This window comes from Pongo abelii, chromosome 5, assembly GCF_028885655.2.
Source record: "Pongo abelii isolate AG06213 chromosome 5, NHGRI_mPonAbe1-v2.0_pri, whole genome shotgun sequence".
NCBI classification, from domain to species: Eukaryota; Metazoa; Chordata; class Mammalia; order Primates; family Hominidae; genus Pongo; species Pongo abelii.
This window is the reverse complement of record NC_071990.2, coordinates 153,124,415-153,136,798: the sequence shown is the minus strand read 5'-3', so window position 1 is coordinate 153,136,798 and position 12,384 is coordinate 153,124,415. Positions and strand designations below refer to the sequence as shown.

At 41.8% G+C, this 12,384-nt stretch overlaps 1 protein-coding gene and 1 long non-coding RNA gene across 2 annotated transcripts in view; one reads left to right on the top strand and one right to left on the bottom strand.

Moving 5' to 3' along the window:
- CCDC170 (coiled-coil domain containing 170) overlaps window positions 1–8,207 on the bottom strand; it is a 132,012-nt gene extending 123,805 nt beyond the window's left edge. Inside the window, exon 1 of the mRNA XM_024249103.3 lies at window positions 8,051–8,207. Coding sequence (XP_024104871.3) covers window positions 8,051–8,134 — 84 coding nt within the window. The 5' untranslated portion in view covers window positions 8,135–8,207. The remainder of the gene's footprint in view (window positions 1–8,050) is intronic.
- On the top strand, window positions 7,881–11,825 carry LOC134761571 (uncharacterized). The gene is made up of 2 exons (XR_010140376.1): window positions 7,881–8,236; window positions 10,344–11,825. It is a non-coding gene; the product is annotated as an uncharacterized LOC134761571 (long non-coding RNA).
- Window positions 11,826–12,384: the final 559 nt, after the last annotated feature.

Below are 12,384 nucleotides of genomic sequence, written 5' to 3'. Positions count from 1 at the left end.
TCCATCTCTTGACCTCGTGATCCTCCCACCTCAGCCTCCCAAAGTGCTGGGATTACAGGCGTGAGCCACCGCACCTGGCCGCGGATATAACTTTTGTGAAAGGGGGACCGTATCTAAAAGAGCACCTGCTTGAAAATGGGCACTCATTTTAGAGTTGGTCAAGGAAAAAAGTTCTTTATCTTCAGTGCCTAACAGAGTGCCTAAGACTCAATAAATGTTTGTCAAATGGGTGACTAATACAATGTATGATTCACTAAGCAGAATATTTATGGTTCCCATTTCCTCCTAAGTTTTCATTTTTGCTTACTCCAAATATTCATAAGATTTCAACAAAAAGAGTTCCTTTTCAGTGTTCAACTATCCATTTCTTTTAGTCTGAAGTAGAAAAGACTTAGGAAAATGTGACAATTATAGTCAAGTCTTAAAATTGTTCGTTCTTGCACAGACATTGAGGTTAGACTATGATGGCCTTAATATGCTGAAAAATGCATTTTTATATGAAGCTAATAAGGAAGATTCAAGAAGAAAAGCATAAGGGAAATTCAGTCAATGAAAAGGAAGTCATTTCAGTTACTCAGAAATATAATTCAGGTATTTATGAGACTGACCCACTCCCTATGGCACTAATGAGGGAACTCAGATATTTATTGATTTATTATTTACTAATTATTATTGTCACTATTATTTTTAGAGTCAAAGTCTTGCTCTGCATACAGCCTGGAGTGCAGTGGTGCGATCATGGTTCACTGCAGTCTCTAAACTCTCGGGCTCAAGCGATCCTCCATCCTCAGTATCCTGAGTTTCTGGGACTACAGGTATGGTCCACCATGCCTGGTTTAGACAGTTATTTTTATAAGCAATATCTGAACATGTAGATATATAAACTATCAGCAATAGCTGTGTTGGTATCAGTAAGAGAAAGAATGAGGTGCTACTAGTCTGCCTCAGCAATGCCTTTGAACTTCTCTGCCTTAGATCAAAGCCACCAAAGCACCAATTTCAAAGGAAAGAAAGTTGGAAGCAAAACAAAGAAATAAGGAAACCTTGGGTAAAAGAGCATAGCATAAATAATTCCTGGCTCAGCAAATGTTACTCCCTTTTTCAATTAAAAAAAATAAAGTTGTCCTTGAACATGGAGAAAAGTAAGTCTTTATAATTATTAGTCAACTTAATTCAAGTACAAACCAAGGAGTATTCACCATTGTTTGAAATACACTATACATTATATTTGGTAGCAGTAAGTAAATACACAAGCAGTCTCTTTAAAATATGCAAAGAAAAAGTGACTCTGTTTGGCATTCAAAAAGCTCTCTCCTACCTGTTCTTTGAAGATTTTATCTCATCTCTAAAGCCAGGTGGTCAAAGAGCAGACAGATACCAAGAGAAACTAAATGTTAAAGCTAAAATGAAGTTGGATGTGTAAACAGATTAACTGGTTATCATTTATTTTTTGAGACTTTTTTGTTCTGAAATAATTTTAGAATTCCAAAAAAGTTACAAAACAAACAGAGTTTCTATATGCCCTCTAGCCAGCTTCCCCTAATAATAACGACTTATACAACTAAGGTAAATCTATTAAAACCAAGAAATTGACATTGTTACAATACTATTAACTACGTAATAGGCCTTATTCCAATATAATCAGTTTTTTTTTTCCTCTAATGTCCTTTTTCTAGTCCAGAAGCCATTTAGTTTTCATTTTTCCTTAGTCTCCCCAAATCCTGACCTTGACACTTTTGAAGAGTCCTAGTCAACATATTGTAGGATGTCCTTCAAGGTGGGTTTGTCTAACGTTTGCTCATAATTAGATAGTCATTATTTTTAATAGCATAAAGCCTTTTAATTTAAAACAAGGGGAAACATTTAATTACTCATCTAATTCACTTCCTACCAATAGAGTACAATTTCTAAGCTTTTGTCTGGTTTATTATTTCATAGACGAAAGGCATTTATTCCCTTGGGTAATTGAGGAAAAATAATCCTGTTAATTTTTATAGCCATATCCCAAATATTTTACATATTTCTATTCTTCACAGTGACTTAACCAAATTTGCATTTTAGCACTTTTAGCAGCTCTCTTGCCAAATTTTTGTCTGATTGATCTACCAAATACTAAGAGATATGTTTAAAATATTCTCTTTAGTTGTGGATTTGTCTATTTGTCCTTACAGATTTTTGCTTCTGTCAATTTTTGTTTTTCTATTTTGATGCTGTGTTCTTAGGAACATATACATTTAGAATTATTACAACTACCTGATGAATGAAATTTTTATCATTATTTAGTGACTCTCTTTACCACTACTAAAGCTTTTCTTGTTTTAAAGTATTTTGCACAATATTAATACAGCCAATCAATTTTATTTTGGTTGTTATGTGCCTGATACACATTTTTAGACACTTTTGCTTTCAACCTTCCCATATGTTTTTGTTTAAATGTGTCTTTCATAAATAGTATATATTTAGATTTTTTTAAATGCAATATGGCTTTTCTTAGTTAACTAAGCATTTTGTCCATATATACTTATCATAATTACTGATATGTTTGTATTTCTTTCAACTATCATTTATGTTTTCTCTTTTCCCTGTTCCTTCGTTTCTTTTTCTCTATATTCTCTTTTTGGGGGTGGTGGGGTGGAGATTGGTTTTCTTTATATCTAGAGAAGGCTTCTGACTTAAGTTCCTATGAAGACATGCGATTAGAGTCAGATCTCTTCTTAAACTTGATTTTGAGAAAAAGGAGGAGAACAAAAAAAAAAAAAACAACAACAAAAAAAAAAACAGAGCAAACCAGAAGAGGGAGGAAATGGTTCTTTAAAAAGTGGAAATAGATACTACCTCATACCCATTAGAAAGGCTACAATAAAAGAAAAAAACACACAGAAAATAGCAAGCGTGCGTGAGGATGTGGAGAAATGAAAACCTTTGTGCATTGCTGGTGAGAATGTAAGATGTGTGCAGCTACTACGGAAACAGTATGACAGTTCCTCAAAAAATTAATAATAGAGTCACCATAGGATCCAGCAATTTCACTTCTGGGTATATATCCCTCAAAATTGAAAGCAGGGTCTCCCAGAGATATTGGTTCACTCATTTTCATAGCAGCATTATTTACAACAGCCAAAAGATAGAAACAACACAAGTGTGCAGAGACAGATGAATGGATAAACAGAACGTGGCATATGCATACAATGGGATATATTTCAGGCTTAAAAAGGAAGGAAATTCTGATACATGTTACAACATGAAGAAACATTGAGGACATTATGCTAAGTGAAATAAGCCAGTCATTGAAGGACAAATACAGTCTGATTTCACTTATATAGACAGAGTGCTTAGAAGAGTCAAATACAGTCTGATTCCACTTATACAGCATTCCTAGAAGAGTCAAATACAGTCTGATTCCACTTATACGGCATGCCTAGAATACTTAAATACAGTCTGATTCCACTTACACAGAATGCCTAGAAGAGTCAAATACAGTCAGATTCCACTTATACAGCGTGCCTAGAATAGTCAAATACAGTCTGATTCCACTTACACAGAGTGCCTAGAATAGTCAAATACAGTCTGATTCCACTTATACAGAGTGCCTAGAATAGTCAAATACAGTCTGATTCCACTTATACAGCATGCCTAGAATAGTCAAATTCATAGAGAAAGAAAGTAGAATGGTGGTTGTTAGGAGCTGTGGGGAGGAGGAAATGGGAAGTTATCGCTTAATGAGTACAGAGTTTCAGTATTGCAAGATGAACAAAGGTTTGAAGATGGCTTCTGGCAACGGTTGCACAACAATGTGAATGTACTTAATGCCACTAAACTGTACATTTATAAGATGGCAAATTTTATGTTATATGTATTTTATATGAGGTTTTTAAAAGTAGAAATGATGGGAAGAAAAAGGAAAACAGACTTTAACTCCTTTATAGTTAGCTATGACCAGCTCTAAGTCCTTTGTTTTGAGGAACTATAACTGCTGATATAGTGTGTTGCTATTTACATTTGCTTCTCATAACAATTCTGTTGATAGTTATTCTAATTAACCCTTGTTTTACAGAAAGGAAAGAGATGCTCAAATTCCCAACAATGGTACCTACTGGAGCTGTAACTTTGATCTAGGTTTTCCAGGTATGTGAAAACACTGCCACAGCAAGAGAGCCTACAAGCCACCATATGTCTGTGGCTTCTCACTGGTGTCAGAGGATTTGGAATCCAAGCACCTTCCACAAAACTATTGCTACAGCTTTTTGCCGACTGGTGATCCTATTTTATAATTAGGTCACTTTTTTTTTTTTTGAGATGGTGTCTCGCTCTGTCACCCAGGCTGGAGTTCAGTGGCACCATCTCAGCTCACTGCAACCTCCGCCTCCCAGGTTCAGGCAATTTTTCTGCCTCAGCCTCCCCAGTAACTGGGATTATAGGCACCCGCCACCACGCCTGGCTAATTTTTGTATTTTTAGTAAAGATGGGGTTTCACCATGTTGGCCAGGCTGGTCTCGAACTCCTGACCTCAAGTGATCCTCCCACCTCAGCCTCCCAAAGTGCTGGGATTACAGGGATGAGCCACTGTGCCCAGCACATTTTCACTGGGTAGCGTTATTTCAGATGCACGACAAAGTTATGCAGTCTTACTGAAAGCTATGTTTGTAAACTTCTCCCAAAGCATATCTCTTTCCTTCATGTTTGAGCTGCTCCACTTCAATTCTCATAATATTGCTGTTAGTATTTGTCACATTTTCCATCCCAGTAAGGTTCTGCTGGTGATCGCATTATAGGTAAATCCAACCTGAGAAGAGTGCAGCATTAACTTTTAGTGTTGATGAAAGAGTAATCTTTTTATGTGTCTGTTTCTCTTGATTGTAAACTTGTTTTTTTATTTTTATTTTATTTTCGAGACAGGGTCCTGTTCTGTTGCCCAGGCTGGGGTGCAGTAGTGCGATCAAGGCTCACAACAGCCTCAACTTCCTGGGCTCAAGTGATCCTCCTACCTCAGCCTCCCAAGTAGCTAGGACTTCAGGCCATGCCTGGGTACTTTTTGTGTTTTTTGTAGAGATGGGGTTTTGCCATGTTGCCCAGGCTGGTCTTAAACTCTTGGGCTCAAGCGATCCACTCACCTCTGCCTCCCAAAGTGGATTGTAAACTGTCGATTCTTCATTATGAGCAGGGTCAGTCTCCAATTCATTTTTGTATCCTCTGTCCCTCCTACAGATTCTCAAAACACTGACTCTTGAGATGGTGGCTGAAGTATTGATGGAAGCATTGGTGATGATGGTTAGGAGTAGGTGCAGTGGTGCTGACACCAAAGCAAATTCCAAAAGTTACAAAGAATAACGATGGCTAATATTGATATGCACTTATTCTGTCAGACACTCTCTTGGGTGCCTTACATTTATTAACTGTGAAATCCTCAAACTACATTATGTGATAAGTTTTATGATTCCACGCTTTAGATGAAAAAACCAAAATGCTGATACATTAATTGTTTTGACCAAGGTGTCACAAATGAGTGGTATAATCAGGAGTGTTTGAATCCAGTTTTGAGTCTAAAGCTAGTATCTCAGTCTCTACAATATTTTACTTTTCCAGAAAGTTGCAGACTATCACTGCTTTGTAATGTAATGTTTTTCAGTCCAGCATGGTAGGAAAAGTACAAAGCTTCTGAAAGAAAGATACAAGTCCCTGCTCCATCATTTCTAATCGAGTAAGCTATTTCCTCATCTTATACAGTGAGAAATTTCTGCCCTGCCTATCTAAATTATGAGATGATCTCAGATGAAGTATTTTGCAAACTGAACATTTAATTGTAATAAATGCTGCCTTTTCTGCAGCTACTTTTGTTCTCAATAAAATTTAGTTATTTTAAGCCAATTAAAATCTCATGCTTAATGGGCATTTTCCTTTTCTAGGTAGTGACTTATGCTAAAAATTTCTATCTGAATCAATATTATTACTCAACTAATATGATTACTTATTTATTGCTAAAGGGGAAAAATCTGGGAGAGGCCACCAGTTGGGGACATCACCAATAATGGGATAAGCTGATATATGCCCCTCCTGATGTGATACTCTGAGACATAACATCTCTTGTGTTATTCCTACCCAAAAATCTAATCACGAAGGACAATCAGAGAAACTTACTGTATAAAACAAATGACCTGGACTCTGCAAAAATGTCAGTATCATCAGAGACAAAAACAAACAAAAAACAAAAAAAAATGTGAAGAACTGTTCCAGGTTTGAAGAGACTGGAGATATAACTAAATACAGTGTGTGATCCTGAAATAGAAAAAAAATTGGCAATAAATGGCATAATTGGGACAACTGGCAAATTTTTAGTAGGTCGTGTATATTAGATAATATTATTGTCACAATGCTAAACATCTCGATTTTGATCATTGTATGTTCGTTAGAGAATGCCCTTACTCATAGGAGATAACACACCAGAGTATGTACAGATGAAAGGTCACAGGGGACCAGGCATGGTAGTGCATCTCTGTAATCCCAGCACTTTGGGAGTCTGAGGCAGGTGGATCGCTTGAGCTCAGGCGTTTGAGAGCAGCCTGATCAACACGGTAAAACTCTGCCTCTGCAACGAATACAAAAATTATCCAGGCATCGTGGCATGCCTGTAGTCCCAGCTACTCTGGAGGCTAAGGTAAGAGGATCGTTTGACCCCAGGGGGGTCAAGGCGGCAGCGAGCCGAGATCGTGCCACTGCACTCGAGCCTAGGTAACAGAGTGAGACCCTGTCTGAAAAAAAGAAGAAAGAAAGAAAAGGAGGGAGGGAGAGAATGAGAGAAAGAAAGAATCATGATGGCTGTAATTTACTCTCAATGGGCTCACCAAAAAAAAATATTATTAATATAAAAATACCACATACTTATGTATGGTTAAGACACCACATTGGGATAAAAATTAATAAAGTCAAATATGAAAATGTCAGATAAAAGAAAAAACATCTAGTAACTGGCCTCTGAGTTAGAAAGAAAGAAAAAATAGTTTTATTTCCACACTTATTTTCCACAAATATTCCAGGAATCAGAGAAATCTAAATACAGGTCAGATGTAAGACAACAATCAAAGCTGCTGAATATTAGAAGAATTCCGACAGCACGTTGGAGAATCCAACTCATGTTTTGAATCCACTACATCCCCCAGGGATATCTATGGTCAGTACACAGCGTGGTAGGAAAAGTCCAAAACTTTGGAAAGAAAGATCCTCCATTATTTGCTAATTGGGTGAGTTACTTGCGGTTAGCAGTTGAGCTGAACACAATTCCCCCATCTCTGGCAACTACTCCCGATACACACAATACCTGGTGGGCCCCGATGCCAGGGCCAAAGGGGGATTCTTAACCCAGGCTGAGCCAGCCACATCTTCCTGTGCGCCCAAGTATGTATGTGCCCGTGTTCGTGTGTGTGCGCGCCCGTGTTTGTTCGCGTATGTGCGTGTTCGCGTGTGTGCACGAGCGTCTGTGTGTGCGCGCATGTTCGTGTGTGTGTGCGCGCGCGCGTTGGCACATCTAATACCTGAAAGTCCCCAGTGCCTAAGTAACTCCTGGGAGTAAATGAGTAGATGCATTCAGGAACAACTGAATTACCAACGTTTCTGGATTCGTTCGCAACGAAAGGGCCAGCGACTCTATTCCGGGCTGGCCCTCCTCCTACTACATCAGATTTTCCAGAAATTGCTCCGAAGCACACTGCAGTAGCTAAGCAGAGAAAGTTAAATGAAGGAATTCTTTGCTCCCAGGGGTGGCGGGGAGGAACTGCCCGGCCGCACTGTCTTTCGAATTTCACCGGTTTAAATGGTCAGAGAAGCAGCGTGGCACAAACTAAAATTCAGACGCACTCCGCAAACTCCGGTCCTGCCCATCCCCTCCTGAAATCAGCGCCCTGGCAGTCCCAGGCCACCGCCCTCGCGGGAACAGAGCTGCTCTGATTCTGCCCACGCCTCCGGGAGGAAAAGGGTGCAAATCAGGGGCGCCTCGGCCCCTCCGGGGTCGTCTATCCCCAGGGCCACCCCCACGCGCGGCCGGCGGCTGGGACCGTACCTCGGGCGCGGGCGAAGCGGCACCCAGCGCGATATGGCTGGTGCAGTCCAGGCTCCCGAAGCCAGAGGAGCGGCCGCGGCTCATGGCGACCCGAGCCCGGGGGCGCGCTCGGACCCAGAACCGGCCCTGAGGAAGCGGCCGGCGCCGGGAGCCGGCGGGTGGCGCGGGTGTCTCCTCGGGCAACGGGTAAACACCGCGGGGACGCGGCGGCTCCCGGCTGCGCGCGAGTAGGGTGGCCCCGCCGCAGGAGGCCGCGGTGGACCCCGAACCCCCGAGCGTGGCCTCCGCGGCGAGGGCCTGCAACCGAGCGGCCGGCGCTGCCAGGGCGACCTGGGGGAGTCGGTGGGGATAAGGGTCGGTCCTCCCGGTGGGACTCTGCAGTGAATGCAATTCCAGGCCTCATCCTTATGTCAGCGATAAATACAGCCAGTGGTCACTGTGAACGGTGCTGGCGCGAGTGAGGCATAGGAGACTTCACAAGGGTGAACGGAGCATTTATTTAGCACCCACTGTGTGCAAATGTGTCTGCGAGCATGCAGCCTGGGCAGGTCCGGGTCCTGCGCTTGGTTTAATATTCAGCTGTCTCAGTCTTGACGTTTTTAGGAAGTTTTGAACAAGGTGTCCTGCATTTTCATTCTGTACCGGGGTCCACAAATTATGTAGCCTGCCCTGGTGTGCGTTCTTTCATTTCACCTTCTCAACAACCCTGCCTGGAAATACGGGTACTAGTAATACCAGTGTTAGTAACATCCACAGCTGCTCATTATGAAATACTCATGCTAGTCCATGCACTGTTCTAAGTGCCTCCCACGTATGATCGAGCTCCTTAAATTAAACAAGATTATGAAGTGGATATTAGAATAATCCATCTTCAAGACAAGGAAACAGTCACAGGGAAATAAAATTTCCAAGATGTATAGAGTAAGTGGTAGAGTGAAGATCAGGCTCCAGACCATAACACTAAAGCACAGAGAAGATGAGTAACTTGTTTAAGGTCCCACAATTTGTAGCAGAATCTGAAAATGGAATCCGCATTCACCTCACTTTAAAGTCTTTGGTGGGCCAGGCGCGGTGGCTCACTCCTGTAATCACAACACTTTTGGGAGGCTGAGATGGGTGGATCACTTGAGGTCAGGAGTTTGAGATCAGCCTGGCCAAGATGGTGAAACCCTGTCTCTACTAAAAATACAAAAATTAGCCGGGTGTGGTGGCAGGCACCTGTAATTCAGCTATTCGGGAGGCTAAGGCAGGGAGAATCGTTTGAACCTGGGAGGCAGGGGTTGCAGTGAGCCAAGATTGCGCCACTGCACTCCAGCCTGGGTGACACAGCGAGATTCTGTCTCAAAAAAAGAGAAAAAAAGCCTTTAGTAGACTCCCATGCTGTTTGAGACACATGAAATCAAACAGGTGGGAGGATTGCTTGAGGCCAGGAGTTTGAGACCAGCCTGGGCAATACAGCAAGACTCTATCTCTACAAGTTTGTTTGTTTTTTTTTAATTAGTCAGGCATGGTGGTGCACACCTGTAGTCCTAGCTACTCAGAAGGCTAAGGCGGGGCCAGGTGAGGTGGCTCATGCCTATAATCCCAGTATTTTGGGAGGCCGAGGCAGGTAGATCACCTGAGGTCAGGAGTTCGAGACCAGCCTGGCCAACATAGTGAAACCCCGTCTCTACTAAAATTACAAAAATTAACTAGGTGTGGTGGCACATGCCTGTAATCCCAGCTACTTGGGAGGCTGAGGCAGCAGAATCGCTTGAACCTGGGAGGCAGAGGTTGCAATGAGCTGAGATAGCACCACTGCACTCCAGCCTGGGCAACAGAGCAAGACGCCGTCTCAAAAAAAAAAAAAGAAGGCTAAGGCAGGAGGATAGCTTTGAGCCCAGGAGGTCAAGGGTGCAGTGAGCTATGATCACCACTGCACTCCAGCCTGGGCGACAGAGCAAGAGCATGTCTCTAAAGACAACACAAAAAGGCAAAATCAGAGCTATGGCAGCTTTTCTTGGATTCCATCAGTCATCCTACGTGCATTCATATCAGCCCTGAGGATTTCTTCATCTGGACAATGGCTTTTGATCTCACGGTAACTTTGCCATATATCTAATCCAGAATCATCTCAAGGCTTTCACTTGATGTACCATTAAAGAAAAAGTTCTTAATGAAAACTTAGGCTTTCAGAAATCTCCTATTAGTAGTACAATTTGGAGTAAACACATTTTTAGGTTGTAGTTTTTCCTTGCAGTAGAACCACTACAAACTTGTCAAATTTTCTTTTCTTTCTTTTTTTTTTTTCCAGACAGAGTTTTGCTCTTGTTGCCCAGGCTGGAGTTCAATGGCAGGATGTCGGCTCACTGCAACCTCCGCCTCCCGGATTCAAGCGATTCTCCTGCCTCAGCCTCCCGAGTAGCTGGGATTACAGGCATGCGCCACCACGCCCTGCTAATTTTGTATTTTTAGTAGAGACGGGGTTTCACCATGTTGGCCAAGCTGGTCTCGAAGTCCTGACCTCAGGTGATCCGCCTGCCTCCAACTCTCAAAGTGCTGGGATTACAGGCGTGAGCCACTGCGCCCGGCCAAGCTTGTTAAATTTTCAACGAACCAACACTGCCAGAGGAAACACAAAATTGATGAAAACTTAAGACACCTGGAAGAGAACCAGATGGAAATCCTTCTCCATTAACTCTAATCCAATTGTTTAAGAATCCCATGTCATACAGCCTAATTCTGCTCACTTTGGTCAACCTTGTAGCTCTTATTCATGAGAATAGAAGATATAAATTTGCACAGTCTTTAAAAATCAGCATGAAACAGATCTTTCTCTGTATAAAACGATGTGATTTTGTGGTAACTGGAGGCAGAAAAAGTACTTGGCTCAGCCCTCCCCAGATGCCTTTGAGATTTCTGGGATATCAAGACATGAGCCAAGTGACTCTTCAAGCAGCATCTGATGATGTGATGACGTCAAAGAAGTTGAGCTGGGGGGACCCCGAGGTCTGGACCTTGGAGGAGATGACGATTTGGGCTAGCCGGGACTATGGTGGTAGAACATTTCAGGCTGGGAGTTGGAGGGGGGCGGTCTCTAGGTCTGATAACAGTTTAAGCAAAGGAGGGAAGAAAAAATGTACAAACAAGTTCCAGTCCAGACCTCTCACAAAACCCCGTGTGTGGGCAGCACCGTGTGGCCCGCAATACCTCAGTACAGACCTCTGTTTTGGAGTTTTCTTGTGGTGTCGTAAGTTTAGAACTCTGGTTTCTTCCTTTTGCTTGTTTGCTTGTTTGTTTTACAGATGTACATGTTTCTCACAGGAACATTTGTAATATGATAAATTTTGGAGCTTTTGACTTCCGTTTGAAAACTTGTCACTGAAATCACTATGACATTTTAATTGTCTAAAGGTTGTTTAAAAGAGTAGGCTTGATTTTAGTATTTTCCTGAACACTTGCTATGATCTAAATGTTGGTGCTCGCCACCCCAAATTCATTTGTTGGAACCTAATACCCATTGTGATAGTGCTAAGAAGTGGGGCCTTTGGGAAATGATGAAGTCATGGGGGCACCACCCTCATGATTGACATTAGCCCTTCTAAAAGTGGCTCGGATTTGTTAAAGGATACAAAGTGACAGCTAGACAAGGGGAATCAGTTCTAGTGTTCCATACCTCTGTTTGATGACTGCTGTTCACTATAGTACATTATATAGTTTCACATAGCTAGAAGGAGGATATTGAATGTTCCTAATACAAATAAATAATAAATGTTTGAGATGATGGATCTGCTAATTATCCTGGTCACTATATATTATTTGTATCAAAACTTCACTATGAATCCCATAAATATATACAATCATTTGTCAATTTAAAAAACACATTAAAATTTTTAGCCCGGCGTGGTGGCTCACGCCTGTAATCCCAGCACTTTGGGAGGCCGAGGCAGGTAGACCACGAGGTCAGGAGATCGAGACCATCCTGGCTAACACAGTGAAACACCGTCTCTACTAAAAATACAAAAAATTAGCCGGGTGTGGTGGCAGGCGCCTATAGTCCCAGCTGCTTGGGAGGCTGAGGCAGGAGAATGGTGTGAACCTGGGAGGTGGAGCTTGCAGTGAGCCGAGATTGCACCACTGCACTGCAGCCTGGGTGACAGAGTGAGATGCTGTCTCAAAAAAAAAAAAAAAATTAAAATTTTTAAATGAAGAAAAAATTTTCAAAAGCAAAATTCTTTCTTAAAAGGACATATCTATCTCTATCTATATATAAAGTAACATTTTTGAAACTTAAAAAATGTGGCTTGAGTGAGCTCCCTTGCTTCTTCCTCCATGTGAGGATATAGCAAGACAGG